The 22920-nt window shown below is 39.7% G+C and overlaps 1 protein-coding gene across 1 annotated transcript in view; it reads right to left on the reverse strand.

Moving 5' to 3' along the window:
* Nucleotides 1–22920, reverse strand: part of LOC117412575 (metabotropic glutamate receptor 7-like) — a 241915-nt gene that overhangs the window by 157402 nt on the left and 61593 nt on the right. Inside the window, exon 2 of the mRNA XM_034021059.3 lies at nt 18154–18370. Within this exon, the coding sequence (XP_033876950.1) occupies nt 18154–18370 (217 nt within the window). The remainder of the gene's footprint in view (nt 1–18153; nt 18371–22920) is intronic.

A 22920-nucleotide genomic window follows, 5' to 3' on the forward strand; every position in this document is an offset into this window, starting at 1 on the left:
CTACAGTTGTAAATAACTTGGCCCCTTTTGTACATAATTATATGACTGCACGATTTATGCTAACTTGGCTGTTTTTTCACGTGGGAAATATGTTTCTAAATGACTTGTTGTTGGGGGCGTTGTGGTGTTTAGACCACAAATAAGGAAAGCCATGCCATGGCATTGCACTGAGTCCAGTTCTGAGCTCCAGTATAGGTAGGTAAATTACAGTAGTAAAACGTCCCAGTGGTAACTGCATCCTGCTACATTCAGGGCACCACCCGGATGCATGCTGGGTGTCAGATAATGAATGTCTCTGGTGTCAACTACTCATCACATAAAGTGCTGAAATTACCATTGTCCGACTGGCTCGGGCTGACACAAACCCTTTGGGGAGACTTAAAATGCATTTGTACGGTATTGTCCGTACAAATTATAGATTTTGGTGATCATTTTTTCAGTTTCTCTTAAGCTGTTCACAGAGGATTTTGATCAATGATATATGCCACTATTACAAAAGATTGCAGCGGGTGACAGGCTTACAAGGTCAGAGGGAGTGACAGCAGAACACTGTCATTCCCTCTGGGTATGATGGTTGTGGGCCTGGTTGCATTTCCTATGTTTTTTATAGTAAACAGGTATTTTTTAAACATGATAAGCTTGACCCAGAAGACACTGCTGAGGTGAAATGACACAGGAAGTGAAGTGCAACAGATTTCCAGAAAAAAACCAAAAAAAACAAGAACTTTCTTTTTCTGTGAAAATCAATAGCAGAGGTAGACGTGAAAATCAATAGCAGAGGCAGACGTGAAAATCAACAGAAGAGGCAGACGTGAAAATCAATAGCAGAGGCAGACGTGAAAATCAACAGAAGAGGCAGACGTGAAAATCAATAGCAGAGGCAGACGTGAAAATCAACAGCAGAGGCAGACGTGAAAATCAATAGCAGAGGCAGACGTGAAAATCAACAGAAGAGGCAGACGTGAAAATCAATAGCAGAGGCAGACGTGAAAATCAACAGCAGAGGCAGACGTGAAAATCAATAGCAGAGGCAGACGTGAAAATCAACAGAAGAGGCAGACGTGAAAATCAATAGCAGAGGCAGACGTGAAAATCAATAGCAGAGGCAGACGTGAAAATCAATAGCAGAGGCAGACGTGAAAATCAACAGCAGAGGCAGACGTGAAAATCAACAGAAGAGGCAGACGTGAAAATCAATAGCAGAGGCAGACGTGAAAATCAACAGAAGAGGCAGACGTGAAAATCAATAGCAGAGGCAGACGTGAAAATCAACAGCAGAGGCAGACGTGAAAATCAACAGCAGAGGCAGACGTGAAAATCAACAGCAGAGGCAGACAATAGCAAGCATGTCATTTGTGTTTTAACCAGTTTGTGAAAAAAGAAAAAGCGCACAACAGCACCACATAGAGGACATTTAAAAAAAACTATTAGAGGTAGTTTTATTTTGGCAGCTTTATTTTTCCAGAGTAAAAGCCCTCCCTCCCCCAGTATATTCATTAAACTCACTCACCAGACACACTAGTAATAATGCCAGGCATTCTCATCATTGCTGTTGTCTTTGTATGAATTTAATGAACACAGGAACACAGGATATCACTGCACTTCCTGAATCAATCTCTCGTCTTGTGTTTATCGCATATTTGTATTATGACCAGTGTCAAGTTTACTGATATTACTCACATTGCTTCTGATTGGTCCATTTCACTTTAGTTGCCTGTGATACGTGGGAAAAATAGAACACAGTTCTCTTCCTGTGGAGTTGCTCGCTTCACCCAGACTGGTCGCTTGCGTCGCTCGCTGGTGGTGTAGACGCACCCATACATACCAGTCACTTCTAAATTATTAACTTGCATCGCTCGCTTCCAGTGTAGGTCCATCTTTACAGAAAATGCATTGCAGCGACCTCTCTAAACAGGAACAATGCAACTGGGCACAAAGCATCAATATTTCAGACACAAAATAGCAAATATATCTTACAGACCGTTCAATTGACTTTATTTAAGAACAAAAACCATCACAACTGCCTTTCACTATTCCCCAGAATACAATAATAACCTGGGCAGAGCTGGGCAGGACAAATCTGTTGTAATGACCTCTGTGTTAAGCTGTATCTCCTCCCCCACACTGTACATGGAGAACAGAGTCAGTTGAGTTGGAGCAGGTGATGATGGTGTGAGATAGGGAGTAGGGCTGAAGTGTGAGGGTTAGGCAGAATCAGCTGTATTCAGTAACAGTCCTGCCGACAGGGCGTGCTCACGGTGGGCTGAAACCAGGCATGCAAGACCCAAGAGACACCAATGGGGAAACTGATGGCAGCTCTGGAGCCAGCCTGCCATGAGCAGGGGAAGATAATTGAGCAATGGGCTACATGATAGGTAGAATTGGTTAATTGAAAAACATTACTTAACTGGTTGCCTAAATTGGCCAGCAATTATCTCCTCCAGCCGTGCCCCATTAAAGTGCTGGGCAGGCAGTTGCAAAGGAGAAAGGTCAGAGGGAAATCTATGCCAGTTTTTGTACAATCAGGGGATCACTCTAGTGACGGAGATCTCAACCCCAAACCCACACCGGAGATTTGGATACCAGACCAACATCTGAAGGTCTGGGTTTTGAAGTACAATTATTATTTTCAACTTGGAAACCGGATTCTTTTTTGTTGTCATTTTGTAGTTGCTGGAGTGAAACGCTGTTTTGGGTTTGGGATTTGTTTTGTGAAATTGTTTTATTTAAATCTTTTTTTGTTTTGTTTTGCTTTGCACGCATGGGTGTCGGTTGTACCTGTGGTGCAAGCCAATAAAACAAATTAAGAAAACCCCATTTAAACTGATTCCATTTCCATGCAATTATCTGAGCCTACCTTCAACAAGCTTACAATATAAATAATATGAGGGTTCCTGACTACAAGGGGTTGCTTAAGTGGTATGAGTCAAACTACTGCATCCCTAGTCAGTTTTCCTTTCAAGCACAGAGGCTAACACAGCTCTCCCTGTGGGTCCCCAGGCCAAGATGAGCACAACACGAAAAATAAATGAAGCAAAGCGGTGGTTCTGGCTGGGAACTCACTTTAACCTCAGATCAAATCACGTAAATATTCAAGCATATTTTAGGCACTTCCAATACCAGGCTAAATCGTCAATCAAATAGCTAGTTTCTTATTCGTCCCTCGATAAACAACATGTCCAATGATCCTCCTCCCAGCCTCCAACTGCTTTCTTGGCTTCATCTAACAGGGGAGGGCAGCTATCCTGCTCCCCTGCCCACGGTTTCCCCACGGCCAGCCTCTCCACTTATCTGCAAGCTAATGTATGAGCAGGGGTACCCCAAAAGGCGAGGCCAAAAGCCAAAGAATGTAGTGTAAAATATGTATATTGTATCAGTGTTGTCTTGTCTATTTTAATAAATAATCTACAGTGTGTGTTTTCTGACTGAACTGACTCACTCTGCTCTCATTTTTTACAATATGAGCTGGGGCTACTGCAGTGTATTTTAACCAGTATTTTATATTTTCTGTGTAATAATGTTTAATAGTAAACTTGTAGACTGTTTAAAGGAGAGCAACCTTTAATATGCAGTCGTTTTATAGGAGGAAAAGCACCTCCAGTTTGTCACTTATCAGTAGCTCATAAAGCCTTAAACTACACAAAGCTATGAAGAGAGACTGCAAAAGGGTGTGAGTGGGTTAAACTGACTTTACTTAGAAAACAAGGCCAATTTCATTAATATTACATTTTAAAAAAAAACTTCAGATGCAGATTTCTTGTATTATGCAACCTGTTTTGCATACACTTCTTAATGCTATTTCATCTTCTGGATAAAATGTTTTTGCACAGAAGAGGATGTGAGTAAGGGCATGGGACATGTGAAGTTCTATTTTCTTAATGCATGGATGTTTTTTTTTTTTGTTTTCTTCAAAACGGCTGGAAACAAACTCCAGTACAAAAACTAATCGTGGAAGTTAAAAGAGCCCTGTCACCCGGCTTACTGATGCAGAGAGAGAAGATCCAAAGGGCCCTTAGAAATTCTCCGGAAGCTTTGCACCCAATTACAGCATTCAATGTGTCCCCTGCCATTTCCATGCCCTCTTCTACTCATGTATAGCGTGTATAGCGTGTTAACTTTTCACGAGCAAAGAGTACCAGAGAAAATGCATGATTAGAAGAATTCACCAAATAATAAATTATAAACAAATTGTGTATTGGGTAGGGAGTTCTATAGTAATTTTAAAATATCCCCCAGAAAGAGGGGAAATGACTAGTGGGGTTTAAGTTTACTTTTTTTTTTTTAAATCTGTGATGTCCGATTTTTATCCACAAGCCAGATAATGGTAAATCAGCATTTTATACCTGAAGGGTTCTAAATAAATGTATATTCTGCATGACAAAATGCACAATTTTAAATGACGTTTAAAAATTATACACAACATAGATATTCCCATTATTTTTTATTTCCATTTGGCTGCTGCTCGCTGGTGGGAGAGCCGTCTCCCTGTACGCTAGTAGTTTCCACAACAGGGAATTATGCTTCCGTTCATTTTTCTTGATCTCTTTAACATGCATTTTGATTAACGAGTTCCCCTTATCTAGTTGTTGAGACAGGAAGTGATGTAGGTGACCTGCGACAATTAAGCTTTTTAATGCGTTCATTAACGACCTCATCGACTCTATTTCAAAGCTAACGGATTGATTTAATTAACACATTTTGTTTGAAAATCGCTTGCTACTAAAGCTCTTGTTACTATACAACAAGTTTGATACAATAACACTGGGTTTTGAAAATCCTGCCCACTGTCTCTAAGCTCAGTCAGCCATTAACTCTGTTTTTTCCGTTTTTGGTCTACCATGGTGCACAGCCTGAGTGAGATGAGAATGATAAAAAACAGGTTTAAGATGTGGCAGGCTTGACCATCTGGTTGGCTATCCTCTCCTTTGAGTGAGAAGATGGATTTATACTCTACAGGTTCAGGGTCACTTGAGTTCAGGGTCAGTTGTATCTGTCACCTAATCTTTTTTTGATGAAACTGCTATTTTTTATCAGGGGAGAAATGTATTTAAGCAAGTGGAGGGCTTATGGCAGTTACATTTTTCAAAAACAACCCCTGGCAGAAGCTGTACTTTATTAGTTGTCTTGGTTACTACACAGATGATACCAAGTCCACCACTCTAGTGCTTATATTCTTTGCACAGCAGCACAGGGCCTTCCTGATTCATGGCTTGAATTCCTGCTGCCTCTCTTTATGTGGTCAGATGGGGTCTTATTATTAGGCAGTTAATAGGAAAATGAGACCAAGTACTGCCATAAAAAAACATAAAATAAGTTATATTATAACAGCCTGTGTACTACAGATCTAGGTAACCCTAAAAATCACATTTGTAAATTCATAAATTGGCAAAAAGAATAATGTAGGTAGGAATAACAGCAGTAATACTTTAGCTTTAAAGCAATTGCTAGCATTTGACATGAATTTCTCTGTAATAGCATTGGATTAAAATGAATATCATTGAAATTCATATGGATCTGACAACATTATTAACAAGTGTTACCTAGATTTCAATGTTTCATTCACAATGAAAAAAAAGTATTTGCATGCTGAAGCATATAGAAATGTAGGATCATATTGCTGAGTATATAAAACTAATCTATACCTGTTGATTCCTAATAGGTCATCACATAATCGACCTATGGCTTGCATGCACAGCCACGAGTCTCTTGTGTCTATTATAATCCACTTCCTTAACCATTTTGACATCTTCCATTTCATAGCACAGCACAACTCTACACTGTCCTTCCTGGACCTTATTTATGTAATATCTAAACATGCAACATTGTTGCATAGCTTTTTGCAGTGAATAGGCTCTTACACTGCAAATTTGGAGCAGAGTGGTGTCTGAATGTTTTACCCTCATTTTTGTACTGGAAATGCCTAATTTAAATAGCACCTCATTGCTGCAACCCACTTATCAATCAGGAAGAGTAAAGCTTAGCGGGTGACAGTCCAATCACACTGTCAGTCTAATCACCTCTTTCCACCCACCACTAACATTTGCAACAAATTTTGTTCTCCTGAAGGTGACGCCTAGTCTGGCCTTCTCAGGTTCCTTACTGAACTGGCTGCTCAAGAGCAATGATGAGATTAATTATCCCCAGATGATTCTCCTCCCTGACCCTGCATGAGCACAAAGGTCAATGCTTTATTTGGGCCCCAAGACAAGATCAATAACTCAGTAGCTCCTTCAAAGCCTTCACCATATTAAAAAAGCAGGGGCTGTATTCTCGAACCGTTCTTAAGAACAGTCTTTTAATGTTTTTTTAAAAAGAAATTAATTCTGAAGTGATGTCTAATCTTTGTCGCTTCGTTGTCTTGTCCGATTTGGATGATTTTGAGCAAGTAATCTCTTTTCCTACCTGCTCTGAAGATACTTCTCATCCTCTAGCTTCTTTTTCTCTCTCTGCAGCTTCATTGCCAGCAGACCCCATAACTATCCAGTCTCCAGCCCAGCAGCCGTGCTGCTCAATGCGACGCTCCTTTACTCAGTCTCACAGAGCCAGCTCAGCTCTCCACTCTAACAGAAGATCCCATCCTTCACCTTCAACAGAGCATATTTACTGATTTAAAAGATCTCATCCAGCCCATTGCAAACTCCATTTCCACCACTAACGCCCAGCTCGACAACTTGAAAAACTGCATCATACCATCAACATCAGCAGCCATTACTACCTTCTCTTCAACCTCTAATCCTGCAGTAGCTTCCGCTTCCGGGACCTCATCTTTGGTCCCCACTATTGACCTCCCGGAATACAACCTTGCATCAACAATTGCATCTGGTTCACACTCAGCCTCTACTATCAGGCGTCACTCTCTATCACCTAATACCCGAAAACAAATAATAGAAGATATCCTGATTTCATCACCTGGTCCATTCAGCATCCTCATTCCTTCTTCAAACTCCCCATCTCCAACATCTGCTGCTAGACTGAACTCAACACTCTCCAACCTCCTGCAATCTGCCCGATGCTACATGGCCACAGCTCTAGCTCCTGCTACCAAATCATCCTACACTACTAGCTGGTCAACATAAAACCTTTTGTGCTCAAAATCATATCCAACCTATCCTTTTTAATCAAGACTGGATCTTAGCTTTCATCGTCCATGCAAGATATTCTCTTTGTCTGGCTCCTGCTACTATCAAATCATATATCTTCTACCGCCTCATGTCCGTTCCTTCTCCAACTCTCCTATCCATTCCGACAGTTTGTTTGACACTCCGAGGGATTCTCAAGAGTTCCCCCCTGCCTCAACCTCTCGTTTACCTATATCAACAGACATTCTTCATTCTTTAATCTCGACTCTCCAGAAGAGGCTGCTTCTCCCCCTTCGAGGACCTGGTTATGGAAGTCATGTGCTTAACAGCATTCTTTAGCTTTCTCAGATGTTCAGAGTTCACCGTCACATCAGCTTCCAGCTTTCCTGCATCAGGCATCCGTTCCTGTGACCTCTCCCTGTTTCCGGACTCGGACTTCCTCATCTGGCTCCGCACCTCCAAAACCAACCAACTTCATTTAGGAGACTATTCAACTGACAAAAAATGACTCTCCAGTATGCCCCTACTCCTCCATGACAAAGTACATTTCCCTCAAGAAACCCTTCCTCCCGTCAGACCTGCTGTTCATCAATTCCTCCTGCACAATCATATATCTCCAGAGCAGGCCTTCCGCCTCAATTCTATATCCCTCACTCATTTAGAATTGGGGTAGCCATTTCCACAGCCAAGACATTAATCTTCATTTAATAAAAATATGGGGCGCCGGACTTCCTCAGCAGTTGATTCATATATCCGCTCATCATTTACCGACACTGCCGCAGTCCACCAGAAAATAGCTAGCATGCCTGGAGTGGGGGCTACCTGACTGCTGGGGCCACCAGAGGTTTTCCCCTCATTAGTCATAGGGTTTTTTTCCTCTCCACTGAGCAGCAGGTACACACATAACCATCTCACACCAACCCTGTCTAACCTACTCTTCTTGATTGCCTTGTATGTCCTTCTTGCTTGTATGGTATGCAGTGGAGTGTCTACTGTTGTTTGTCTCACGGTAGGGTTCTGCAGGAAGCCGGGGGTCCATCCTTTGGGGCGCATGTGAGTCTCACTTCCCCGACCTCAGGTCAGCTATGCTACCTTTCATCCTAAAGGGGGGTTCTCCTCACATGAGTCAGAGGGGACCCCTGGTCATACTATCATTTCACAGCTCATGCACTTATCTTACCTCACCACATGAGGCCCTGCTCTATTTCCTTTCGGGACATATCCCGCTTTACGCGTCTTCATCTGCTCTGTTTTGCAGGTTCCCTGCGGGACGCCTCTCTGCTCCCGGCTTCGGAGGCCTGTGCCTCAGCTTATCCGAGGGCAGCACCAGACGAGTCAGGGAACCCTTTACTGTCATTCCCTTTCAGGTCCTAACTGCACCAGGACTGTTCCTATCGCCCCGAGAGGTGCCTCTGCTAATGTGTTTTCAGATCCTCGTGCTAGCACCCTTTTAGACTGAGCCCTCTCCTGCGAGCAGGACGGCTCCCTGGTCGGGGATCTCTTCCTATCCTAATTTCTAAGTCAGGGCTAGCAGCTCGCTCTCTCTGCTGAGAGCCTCTCTCTGCCCGCTACTGCCCCACTAACAGCTCGTTTCTGCTTCCTCTGCTCTATCCTCATAGCCCCAGCTCACACCCTGTGAATGAAATACATTTCCCATGGAAAAAAACACAAGGGTAGTTTTAAAGTGGTGCTTAGATGTTGTTCTCTCCAGATTTTGCCTCCCTGACCCGCAGGAGTGACAGCACCACTGCAGCACTCCCAGTGGGATCCCCATCAAAGACCTGCAATCTCCACACCCTGTCACACACCGTGCCTTGGCCAGGTGAGCCACTTGGGGGCTAACCCAGCTGTAACTTAGATAAAATTATTAAAAAATAATAATTCACATGGTGAAAAGGGACAGCTTTTTCTGACTGAAGACAACAACATCTAGGACTAATTTAAAGCAAGCTCATTTTCAAAGAGGAATGCATCATTTAATCATTATTAAACAAACAAAAACTTAGGTTCGCTTTTGCTGTCGCACTTGCTTCAATCTTGGGTTTTTAAAGCGCTACAAAAATAAAACAAAACATTACATATTCAGGGTTTTCACATATAATTGAATTGATACCAGGAATTACCAGGGCACACAGGGCAGTTTTACTAAACAAATGGGTCTGCTATTTCCTAGAGTGCTAGGAATTACTGCATACATGTTCTCTCTTCCTCAGCTTAGCACTATGATAGTTACATACCATGACACTGATGCAGTGGGTAGACAGGACACCTAGAGCATGTTCTCATCCAACCATTTCTCAGAAAATGTAATCTAATGTTTGAATGAAGGTACAAACTGTATTCCAACATGTCATTACCAAGGCAAGACTGCCAAAATGTAAGACTGGATAAGACAAAGCAAAGTACAAAATGATACTCTTGTCAACACAAATTGCAGAGGGTTTAAATTATAGATGTGACATGTCTAATTGGCTTCTGAGCTGATTGGATCAGGTTGAAAGGGCTGTGTTTATCTCAGTAGATCCTAGTTAAATTGCATTGCTCAGTGAGAACATAGGCTTTTCATCTCTCTGTGCTGAGTACTGGAATGTGAGCAGCAGCAATTGTAGTGGTTTAACACACACGAAGATTAACCATGCTTTTAGCACCAAGCAGATAAGTGAAAAGGGACACAACAAGATAGACACAGTGCTGTAATTTTGTTTCACAGTTAGGATTGTGGGCTGGTTCAACTTGATCTTTCCAACTAGAGCTGTTGGTGGAAGTTACCTAATAAGCATCTGATGTGTTTTACAAAACCATGATACATAAGGCAATATTTGAGTTTTGTATAATGTGGATTGGATCTTATTTTGTGGATTAATGGAACTGGCTACAGCCCCAGTTTGATATTGGATGAGAATCCAATGGATATATAGCTTTAGCATCTGTCTGATCCTGTCCCACGACTCATATTGCAGGTGCATCGTCCTAGTGGATCTCATATATTCGAAGTAAGAAGGTATTTAGGGGAGTCAAATTAAATCAAATCTCAAGAAAGGAAAAGGAATACTGTACTCACTGGTGGATTAGGTATACCATTTGAGTTTTATTTTAAGCTTCTTATTCTGAAATTTGACAATATTTCTCTGTCTTTTGTGTAATAATATACCTGGCCAATCATTTTTTTATGTACAAAAACAGTTAAGAATAAAAAGCTCAGTCATATAAAAATGTGTTATCTACAAAACAGAGCATGTTAAAAAGGAATCGATAATTGGATATAAAAATGACATAAAGTAATGTAAATGACACATTTTTTTTGTTTTAAGATATCATAAACTATTGGACCTTAAAATAAGATTTTTATTGGTCATCCATAATAATTTGTTGTCCCCTTTGATGTCTGACCTTTTCAGGTCAGCTACAACAGAAAGCCATTACTTATGAATTGGAAGTGTATAACCTAGCAAGGGTAGGGGACACTGAAGAGGCTGATGACTAATCTGTTAATAAATCCATCTGGGGGTGTTGTATGGATTTTGTGCCTTAGGGCCTGTAGTTACTCCTACCACTCATACGGAGAGACAGATAGAAAAGGATTTAAATTTGGTGAAGCCATTTGCAACACTCTTGGAGATGCTAGAAGCAATAGTCTTAAATCATGGGTATCTGGTAATAAAACAGCACTTTTTTAAAGGTGCCAGACTTCAGATCTGGAATACACTTTACAGCAATACTAATGTTTTGCAATGTCATTTACAGTAAAACCTTGATTATCCAATCTCCTCTGTTTTCTGAACTGCCACTTAGTAATCTGCCTTCTTGTGTGTTGTGCTCTTCTGCCCTGTTGTCATAGAAAATATGCTCTCCATTCCTTAATCTCTGGTATTCAGAGAACAGTGTAGTATTTACAGATAAAGGGGCTGAATGAAATATTTTTAGAAGGTTTCTTGATTGGGAAAGTCATTTAAACAATTTCACAGTTGTAATTCAAATGATCTAAACAATACGATTATCCAAACACCCCCCTGGTCTCAAAGAGTTTGGGTAATAGAGGTTTTACTGAATTTTGGTTGTTCATGTTCTTGACACAGTTGAAATTATCTTGATGTGTTTTGAAATTTAGTAGGGACAGCCCCCAACATGTCTTATACTGGTATGAAAATGGGAGTGAGGCCGTGTTTTTAAGATTTTGCTTTTAACTTGGAAGGCCCTGAATGGATTAGCACCCAGTTATTTACAAGAATTATTGACCCCCTATACTCTTAACTGCACTCTCAGATCACAGGATGCGGAGCTGCTGGTTATTCCTGACCCTGTATACTCCTACCCGCACTCTCAGATCACAGGATGCAGGGCTAATGGTTATTCCTGATCCTGTATACTCCTAACCGCACTCTCAGATCACAGGATGCAGGGCTGCTGGTTATTCCAGGGTGAATACAAATAATACGAGACGAAGGGCCTTTTCTTGTAAAGCACCTGAATTATGGAATGCTCTGCATTCTTCAGTCAGGGAAGCTGGGACTCGTACTGTTTTTAAATCAAGATTGAAAACTTATTTTTACAAGGTAGCTTTTTTTTTATCATAAATATACTTCTGCATTCCCCTAGAGTTATAAATCTGTACATGATAGCCATGTTTCCTTTCAGTTTCCCAAACAGACCATTTAGCATTAGTGCCTTTAATGGGTTACAGATCTGTCCTTAAAAAAAGGTGACAACCTAATCAATTTCAGTGGCACACATCTTTTAGGGTGTTGTCTTGGTGCAGTCAGAGTAATGAGGCACTAACATTTGATGAATTGGAAGTTTATAGACTTGTTGACAGCAGGGAAAGCTTAGCAGTAATCCATTATTAACTTTCAGCCATAATGGGCTGGAAAACTCACAGAACGGCACTGTAGAGCCGGAACTCTGCACTGTAGAGCCGGAACTCTGCACTGTAGAGCCGGAACTCTGCACTGTAGAGCCGGAACTCTGCACTGTAGAGCCAGAACTCTACACTGTAGAACCAGAACTCTGCACTGTAGAGCCTGACTCACTGATTTGAAGTATCAGACCCATTCCCCTATTCAGGTATTATTAATATACAATATATGAAACCTGGGGAATCCTTAGCAATGGCTTTGGAACAATTAGTGCACAGAAGTCTTGATATGGCAGTACATCATTTCTACCCCGTATAAAATGCTGAAATCGAGTACTGAAGCAAACACTGAAGAACCACTCAAACCCCATGCAGCAGATGTTACGAAGCTACTGAACCCTGGAGGCTAGTGCCCGGCTTGGAAAGACTTATCAGGTATTTGAGCAGAATAGCAGTTGCTGTAGAACGATGATCCACGCTCATATGATCCTGCATTGAAAGTGCTGTTACTAGGGAACTGCTTTGATACCATTGTTGTACCATATTGTGAAAATGTAATAGTCTGTTCTGGCAAGGGTCTGGAAATAAAAAATGCTTTTGTTTTTCACTCTACTGTCTCAAATAGGTTTTTTATAGCACTTTAAAGACAGTTTGGTAAAAACGGTCATAAAATACTTGCCTGTGGGGTGACCTTGTCAGGAAATGCTATCGGGCTTTAACGCATGAAAATGAACAAAGACTTTGGGGAATATATAGTCAAAAAAGTTTTATCAATATAGCACCAGGTTGTTTAAAAGCAGCACTCTGTACTTTCTATTCAAAAATATATTTTAAAAGGTTCTGCCAAATGGGGCATTATTAAATCCACTTTTAACTAATACAAAATACATCACAGAAGAACTGAATAGATTTACAAAGATGTGTGCTTGCTCAGGCACGTTTTTTTTTTTCTGAGCAACAGACCTCATCATATATATAGTATATATAGTTAAAAAAGTTTTATCAATATAGCCCCAGACCTCATCATATTTAGAGGGTCTTTGCTAAAAAATGTACATAATATTACCTGCTGAAGATGCACGCAGTTCTTTTTCTAATGCATTACAAACCTGGCTCACAAATATGGTAATTTATCACATTCCAATTCAAGGTACTGTGTGCTGGAAATGCTTTATTAATTAGTAATTGTTGCGTGCGTGCATGATTACAAATGTATCATCAAAGAACCATAAAGCAGGACTTAAGACCAGAAGGCAGATGCAGTCTAAATGTTGTGCACTGCCTTACCCAAGGCGGGATAAATGTGGTATTAAAACAACAAATAACAGTGATGTACAATTCATGTGTATTAAACAACAAATGTGAGGGGCCACTCGGAGGGTATCTTATAGCTTGTCTAATGGTGTGCCCTACAGTGTGTCAGTTAATGCAATATAAAATCACATTCCTGCAAGTGTTGTATGACCCACATTAGCTAGTGCAATTCCCTTTTTTAAAGACAGCTTTTTTAGAACTCACTTAAAGGTTCATATTTAATAAAGAATAACACAATGGGCATCATACCATACCAGAGTACACCAACTAGATCCGAGTGTAACATATTTAGATGTGTGCACCTTTTATTGTTAACGCTCCACTGTTGAGTGACTGCAAGTAAACTATTTTGCAGTTTGTAGCCAACTCACAGGTTCACCAGCAGGAGGCGTTCATGGCGGGCTAGGAACCAGCCCACAGGTGTTGAAGATAACACGATGATAGACCTGTGGTCAGCGTACTTGTCTGCCATGACGTCAAAGAGTTAACGGGTAAATAGGCTGCAGGTGTGGTTAAGTAGGGGATCAAGGTTATACCATGATTAATTCTCATTAGTCTTAATTGGCCCGCACCTGTAGCCTGTAACCATCTAATTCCTAGATGATCCAGCACCTTTAAAAGAAAGCCTTCACAGCCAGTCAAGGGGGGCTTCAAACCAGTGAACACTGTGAGATTATCTACACCCAGGACTGAACGGGAATACAAAAGAAACTGCCTTTGTGACTGAGATCTTCCTTCCTGGGCTGGCACTGTTGGAAGGGAATACAGCGAAGTGGAAAAAGACGCTGCTGGTTTTCCCATGCTAGTGGACAGACTGAAGCCAACAAACAACCCCAGGAACCAATTACTTTGACTGAACGTGGTTACCTGTCCAGTTAGTTTACATTATTTTTTCACAACCAGGATTTTTTTTTTTTTTAAACGAGCAAGTTTATTTTTTCTTTTGTGAAACTTAAACAAACTTGGATCATATTGGAAACTACTGTCTGCTTCATCTGTGTGCACCCACACACTCACAATATAATATATGTATATATATATATATATATATATATATATATATAATATACTATTTTATTCATTGATAGTTTGTGTCACTAGAAAATATTACAAATAGAAACAATATACCACATTCAAGTAATTAATGGTATTTTCATGTGCTCTTCAAGTAATTGTATAATTTAATATGACTACAATATAATTACTTAGTAGCATGGAAGGTGATTTATCATAAAATGAGAGATTTAATCTGAACCAATAGGTATAGTGCTTGTATCGTATTGCACAGGTCAGCAAGGCACTGAATATTACACAGGCTAGACACTGAAAACAGCTCACTGGCATACTGTATTCTTAATGGCATGTCCTCCCTCTGCACGCACCGGGAGTTTTTTCTTACAGGAAATTGACAAAAGGTTAATAACATGTTTAATTCCCCATGGCTATGCCATGGTTTGTCTGTACAGCCGGTGAGGTCCCACCTTCTGCAGCAGTGCTAGTATGTACTTTAAATTAATTAGGAGAGTCTTGTAAAGCCAGGCACTTTCTACAGATGCCTCTGTGTCAATCAACGATTAAATTGTGAATGACAACTACAAAGTCCAAGGGTTCCAAGACTTTGCTTACTGCACTACTGTAGATATGTAGACTGAAGACTTAAACCTGGGCTGCCGGAATAAATCTTCTGTGTTGCTGGTGCCTTTGCAGCCCCAACATGAAAGAGAAGGCATTTCAATTACATCCTTGATCTTTTAAGAGCTGGGTCAGTCCTATCCTGTGCTTTTCCCTAGATGCTTACTTCAGTCTGTTTCCATACTGTGGACTCACCATTTAAACAGCAGGTAGCTTCAAGTGTGATTGTGATGTATATGTATTTCCCTCCATGTTTCTGATGTCTGCAATCATTCTGAGTGATTTCGACTTATTGAGTTGTTATCAACTTTCTGTTAATCTGCCTTTACCTGCCAGTGCGCTTGTCAAGGGAAGAACCGGGACTGAACAATCCTGCTCATTCCATTCAATCATGTGACAATGTGAAACTCCCAGTCTATATCAATGTAGAGTTGAGGGTGCGTACAGAGTTTAAAGGTCACGCTGTGACATGAGAAAGTCTGTATGACAAGTAAAGGCAGATTTAAGGAAAACGAAACTTGGAATGATTGTATCAAAAAAATAGCAAGGCCAATGTAAAGCAAAAAGAATTAAAGATAAAAAATGCATTGCTTTTTAGTCCTGTTGAATTCTTCTGTGTTTCCAGCTTGTATGGGATTAAAAGGTGCCTGGTTCAACTCAAGAAGCTATGCGTCCTTTTAACTAACATTTTCAGACTGTAGCTCATTTACCATTCAAAAATATTTAGTCATTGTTACTAATGTTGTACTTTGAACTGGTGCCAACATCCTTAATTACATAGATCCTGCAATCCACTCAGCTTTAAGAAAGTGTTTTATTAACAAGACCCGGATGGGGGAACATTTCAAAATGGATGTAGTATCTAATATTGTATATGTCTTGAGGATAGCAGAAATATATCTTTAATTATTTGCCTTGACAAACACAGTGAAATCTCAACATAATCCGGAACCAACATTCCTACAGTGATAAATAAATAACTAAAAACTCCAACTATAATTACATACTGAGACCTATAAATGATGGTAATACATTTCAGTAAGATTAACTGCATGTATTGTGCTCTACATAGTTTTATTTAGCTCTAAGGATATTGTGTTGTCCTGGTTAATTCTTTATTAGAGGCGTGTTGCTCTAATAATGCATCTTAATAGCTTCCCTGTAACTTTATTGCTAAGTCTTCGCACAGATTTTAATTTCTTCAAGTTTACTAGCCAGGCTTCAAATACAGCCTGCATTGGTTCATGTTTAAATAAACAATGCATTGGTTGGAAATGTCTGTAAGCGCGTTTTGAATATATATCCCAGTTTGCTATTAATAATAAACATTAAGCTGTGAAAATCACCTTACTCACAGAGATACAGCACATTACATTTTCATTATTTCCCTGGACCCAGACTGAAGTGCTTTCTAACTGTAATCCGTCTCCCTTCTTTCCACAACTCATGCCACCAGAACGGCAGAACTGGGTACTATAATTAAAAACTCGTTAATGAAGCAATAAGCTGCATCTCAAAATTAATAACAGGTTCTAGGTTATCTTGTATTAAGAAAAGACTGTAATAAGTGGATGTGTTTCAGTGACATGCTGTAATCAGTACATAATTGCCTATAACGTTTTGACTATAGGTGGGTAAAACAACACTGTAATAATGAATTGCACAATTACTTTACAGAATAGAAATGCCAGAGCTGACACACGGTATGTATGCCTGGTAATAATAGTTAAATTATACACTCTGCTTGCATACTGCATTCGCTTGTATTTGAAGAGCAGTGTGCATTACTACTTGGATACGAATCAGTCAAGATGTAAAGATGCTGTACTGACTGTGGAAAAGGAACATCTGCAGCCAGAACCCAAATTCACAGCAGATGGTCTTTGGAAGCTTCAGTAACTGTGATTTGAAGTCAATAGAAGAACAGTCTATCTACTCGATGGTTTAAGGCAGTAGGATACTGTGCAGTGTTGCTGTGGAAACAAAAACATCACAGGGCAATGAAGCTTGGCAGGTGGAGGCACCGAATGGCTATAGGATCACTACCAAGGGTCATAAAGACCAAGCCCAAGTGGACCAAGTGGTCGGAGACATCATAGAATAAACCCGGAAAAACAAGCTTTAAAAAGATACTAACATTATTTGTATAGGTTTACACCCTACACAGAAAACAAATAGGGCGAAATTTATCAAAATGCCCTTATTGAAATTAACTGCAGTAAAGTTGCACAGTCATTTTTCTGGTTTCCCATGTTCACCAGTATAACAGTCTGGCCATCATCATTGCAGTAAAATGGAAAACAAATGTCCTAATCAGAAGTTCTGCATTTAGAGTACATTAATACCATGGGGTCTGTTAAAAAGTGGAACTGTATTCAGCATTTATCCCGCTAACACAGTCTGATCAACAATTTCTCACTTGCTAAAGCTGACTCCACCTGTTTCTATTCAGGTCCCTGCCTACATACCCAACAGAGCCCTTCAGGATCCCCAAATAACTCCAGGAACAAGCCTAACCCTATAGCTAGCCATCCAAAGCTACAGAACCTATCCCCCCTTGTACATGTAGCAGAAGAGGCCTGTACCTTGAAGCCACATAAGAAACCTTTTTTTTTTTTTGGAGCCCAGGCTTACTGAGGTGTTTTTTGCACAGCAGGTAGTGATCACTCATAAAGCCCTGACTTTATAACCAGCTTCTGTTTTATTACTTGGGGCTTGCTGATGAGGGGACTGGCAGATGTTGCTGGCCATGGTCCTGAAGTTGACCTGCCTTTGCTCAGTGTTTTCACTGCATTTATTGAGTTGGCGCTGTTTTATTGTCCACCCACTTACAGTAGTACAATCATGTTAAAACATGACCATTGTCGGTTGATGCTTGATTAATGGTCTACTGTTACTACCTGCAACGTTTTATTCAAGCACAACTGATACTGCATGTTGAATGCTTGTAATAATATGCTTAGGCAACAGTGGATAGTAGAAGTAGTTTATGTGACTCTATTGATTTTATCATTAATTACCAAAGCATGCTTTTTTCAATGTTAGTGTAAAACTGAATAAATCAAAATTCTGCCATTACCTTGTGAACTATTTCAAATGAATGTGACCCAATGGAATTAAAACATTTCCCCAATATTACATTTCCAATATTTTCGTTCAAGAAAATCCATAGTGAAAAAGCCATTACTTACACTGAAAGCTCTTTTTCAGAATCAATAAAGCTCACTGATCAAGCCAATTCTATTACATGGTTTTGCGCTTTTGTTTCGTACGCACCTGCCTCTCTGGAAATCTGGATAAAAGCTTCCACTCCTTTCTCCCCATAACTTCCTTCAGAGGCCAGGGTCGTGACAAAATTCCACCCCAAGAACTTCACAATGTCCACCATCGCTTGGGCTTGGAAGGAATCCGGAGGAACCACACGGGAGAAGAAATCGTACCGCCGGTCATCGCTTAGCTCTGGGGCCGTTGAGGCATAACTTATCTGCGGGATCTGCAGGGGGAGAAGAAACATACATTTTAAATGTGTCAAACCAAGAAACAGTGTGCCCCTTTTTAACCCAGTTGCACTGAGAATCGAAGCTGATTAGCTTGCTACAAACAAGGGTTAGGCTTGGAACCCAAATTTAGTTTAATGTGATAACGGCATGATATATCAAGGCAAACAATAAGAAAGTGAATAAGTTAGATGAAAAGCATAGCTATCAAATATAACTGTTACATATTCTTTTATTGTAATTATTCAATTATATTTGTATGTACAATTTTAAAAAGTTCATAACTTCAGCTTTACAAATACAGTACCATTTGAATTTTCTTATTGGCACAATTTTACACTTAGGACCTAGGGGACGTCCTCCATGTCTAATTTACTGTAAGTCTGACAAGGAAGGTTTACACAACAATCACATGGAATATTATCACATGAAGCAGCAATGACCCTGCCTTTACCACCAAGCTGTTTGCTCAATGAAGAACCAATCGGCTAAAAATAAAAATGCTACTTTAAAGTTTGAGTGCAGTATTTCAGTATGTTATGCTCTCCTCAAAAACAAACACAGAAAATGTACAACCCTAATTTTAGTACATTATTGTTTACTGTCAGCCTTGTGTAAAGGCTGCTACCCACCAGACATGACATGGCAAGCGAAACTGTGCAGCAATGCGACAAAATCAAAAGAACATATACTTCTGATAAGTATCTTTCACACCACAAGTGACACGGGAGTGACACCAGGGTGACACTGGAGCGATGCAAAATAAATGGGATTGTATCCTATATTTTGTGACTTCTCGCAAGGCAACTAGGCAATTGACCAATCAGAGAACAACTTTAATGCACGTGGTCCAGCAAGGTGAAGCAGTAACCAAACTGATGGCGGAAACAATAATACTTGATGTGGAAAAATACCCAGAGCTTTACGACAAAGGCCATTGCAGTTATAAAGATACCGATTTGAAAGACAATATAAGGGAGTCCCTTTCAAAGGAACTAGATAAGCCTGGTGTATACGATTTATTGCCATTTATGTTGAAATACCGTCAAAGAAGACACTCATAATTCCCACATCATGTTGTCGAATATGTACCAGTCTTGATCACAGTTTTGTCAACAGCCATTTTTAATATTTGTATAGATCTGGAAGTTTTCAACCCTGTCACATCGCCTCTGTGTTGTTTCTGGTGTGTATGGTCATGTCGCCCAATGAAAAATCTCATCGTGTCTGGTGTGTGGCAGCCTTAACTGAAGTAACTGGATATTTGAATGATCAAATCATGAAAAGAATGTGCATAGCCAGCTTGTTATCTTGCATTACAGGTAATTGAACACGGCACTGACATGATTTTTCCTTTTTTTCACGAATAAATCCCCAAAACAATCCAGGACAATTCAACAGGGTTTGTAACAGCACAGAACTTAGCTAAATATTTTAGCTTGTGACTGTACTGCATGTTGTACAACATCCATATGAGAAATACTGATATTTAAGTAATGCACATTACATCTCAATTTAATCATGTAGCTCATTGATTATTTAATGACGCAAAATCCATAGTACAAACATCCAATTAGTAAACCCTCATGTGATGTTCTATTAATGAGTATTTTCACTCTGTTTTGTGGGAGACACTCATTTTCATTTTGCAATCAGTGTAGCGTTAAGCAAGCAGGTTACTGGAATACTTCACAAGCAAACAAGACAGTCCCACTCACATTTTTTTTTGTTTTAAAGAACTTTAAGGGAAGACACTGGTACCTTTAGCACTCAGAAATTCAAACGGTCATCATTATGGTTATTATTTTTATTCATGAGAAAGGCAGAGTATCTCTCTCAGGATGAATCGTTACTAATTGAGCACTAATGGATGAATCCCTTGTTACATTACCCAGATAATAAAACCGATGTCCCTTTTGCAATAATTTTTACTATTTTAATATAAAATAACAGCATGCATGGTGTATGGTTTATTCAGTTTTATACTGTACGGTTATGAAACAGTAAATGCTGGGCTGAACAGCCTCCAATTCAAGTACTTGATTCCGTTTCACCTTCACAACTTTACTGAAACCTGATCGCTTGTCCTTTGACATGGGATAAAAATGTACAGGCCGCCTTGCCATGTAACCCCTTTAAACTTTTGAAACAGGTCAAACTGACAAATGTTTCAGCTAATGCCTTTGTGTTAACACTTATGAGGGCAGGAGCATTACTTAACAGTTTTGTATAGCAGTTAATACATACAGTTGACCCTGTCTATTATTCAATGTCTTCTCGTTAGCACTTTGGGTGGCAACAAGACAGCAAAGCTGAACGGTTCTGTCACCTAAAGTCTGAAACAAGACAACACTGTTACACCACAAGAGACAGGGTGAACTGTACACATTATCTGATTTTAAAAAACACAGTGCATAGTTAATGCTGTTATCGCATCTCTCTGATTTTTGTCAGTTGCTGGCCTATCGTGCATGAGCCAACACATAATTAGATGTACTGGCAGAGAGTGGCTTCATGATTATTAATATATTTATCAAAGGATTTCTGATCCTGTCTTCCCTCCTTCCAGTTCAAACACTCATTAATAAAATGAATGAATACTTTAAGATGGATATTAGAGATGCTATTAAAGTTTCTCTTCCACTGCTGTTTGGTAACAGGTAGAGGCAGATTTCTTACCTGCTTCAATTTTTTTTTTTACTTTACCAAACCTGCTGCATGGAAAGGTAAGCCTCTGGCATGAGGTTGTCTGGGATGGTATTCACTTGTATAACTCATATCATGATGGTATTATACTCAGCTGGTATCAGGAGAAAACAACAACATGAATAACCGCTCTTCATTAGCTGCAGAACTCAGAGCTGCGCTGCAAAATCTTAAGAGTAAAACCACTGATTATCTCACTAGAAGATGTGAGAATGAAAACTACACTGAAAAACTATTCCACCCACTGACATTAAATAAATACATGCATACATACATACATACATACATACATACATAAATCAATTAAATTCACCAACTGACAAAAGGCAGTATGAAAGAAAGGTCTATATTCCTCATACACTTGTTGAAATGGAGAACATTGCCCAGTAAAATGAAAGTTTAAGAAGGGAAACGTTAATTAGGAACAATTTCTGCAATCTAATAAAACGAATTTCTTTCCCAAATGAAAGCTGTTTCTGGCCATTTAATATTAGCAAAACTGAACTCATAGTTGGTTTGATGGATGAGTAATGCAGTTTTAAATTAAGATTCCACCTCTTGGAGAAATGAATCATGTTTAATTAATTGTCAATTAACTGGTGCAATCCCATTCCTCTTGTTCTCTATTAGAAATGAGGTTGGATTGAAAGGTTAACCAGTTCAGTACTGTTTTTTTTTCTGTGCAGCCCTGGTGTCAGTATCTAGTCATTGGTACTTTTGTTGTGCTTGTCTTTGTTTTTAGAATGACATTTTTAATACACTTTTTTACAGAGGAACTTGACATACCAGATCCATTCCTAACAAAGCCCACATTCTTGTCCTGTTCATGACAAATTATGACCAAAAGTGTACCAGACCAACAGTATTTATCTCATTAGCAAAGTCCTCTGCCTACCAATGCAGCATTGACAGGATGCAGCACAAATATATATTTCTTATTGAAAGTATTGCAGAGGTTGGAACACAAATTAGAAATATCAAATATATGCAACATGCAATGTTGTCATTTTAGGTCACTCACATCCCTGTCACAGCTACTGTATATCATGAAAAAGTAAATCACCATAAAGTTAATACAGATGCCCCATATGTCTCCATATACCCCAAAGTCGAATACTGTAATTAACTTGTATTAAAGTATGCCCTATCCAAGTTTCATCAGAACCACTGTCTCCTTGTGTAAAATAAGTAGTCCATACAAAAGCAACAAAGTTAAAACAGGACGGAGTCCATATATTTATTCAAAAAACAAAACAAAAGCCTTACTCCAAATTTTAACAGTTCTAGCTATAAAACCGATGGCCAAGCCATTTACTGGTAACTAAACTCGCTTGTTCTAAAACAAGTTACCCATTGCACCTTTTCATAAGCTTCACCCGCACACTGGTCTCTCCACCGGCTTTAGCCTTCACACAGACAACTCACAAACATTCCAGTCCTGCTGTTATATACACCTTGATCACAGACTGGTGAGTCTCATTATTTGCTTAATAGCCAATCGGCCCTCAAGGTATTCTGGGGGTATAGTGATGCATCCTCCAGGACTACATTTTCATTTATTTCCTCCCCCTACTCTACCACAGTATTTACCTCTGCTTCCACCATATTCCCATTGCCGGGGATAAGTATCCCTAGCAGGGGATAATTAATTAACACAGAAATTAAACCCAGCTGGTAGTCATGTATCAATGTGTAGAATAAAGACAGCCAGTGATGAACAGCTTCATGAAACAGTTCCATTATCAAATTCCATTATCTTACCTATCACAGTGATTTAGAACGCAAGTAGATATCAAGCTGTTTGTGTTGTGCTTATGTATAATGGTAAAACAAATGTGCA

This window comes from Acipenser ruthenus, chromosome 16, assembly GCF_902713425.1.
Source record: "Acipenser ruthenus chromosome 16, fAciRut3.2 maternal haplotype, whole genome shotgun sequence".
NCBI lineage: Eukaryota > Metazoa > Chordata > Actinopteri > Acipenseriformes > Acipenseridae > Acipenser > Acipenser ruthenus.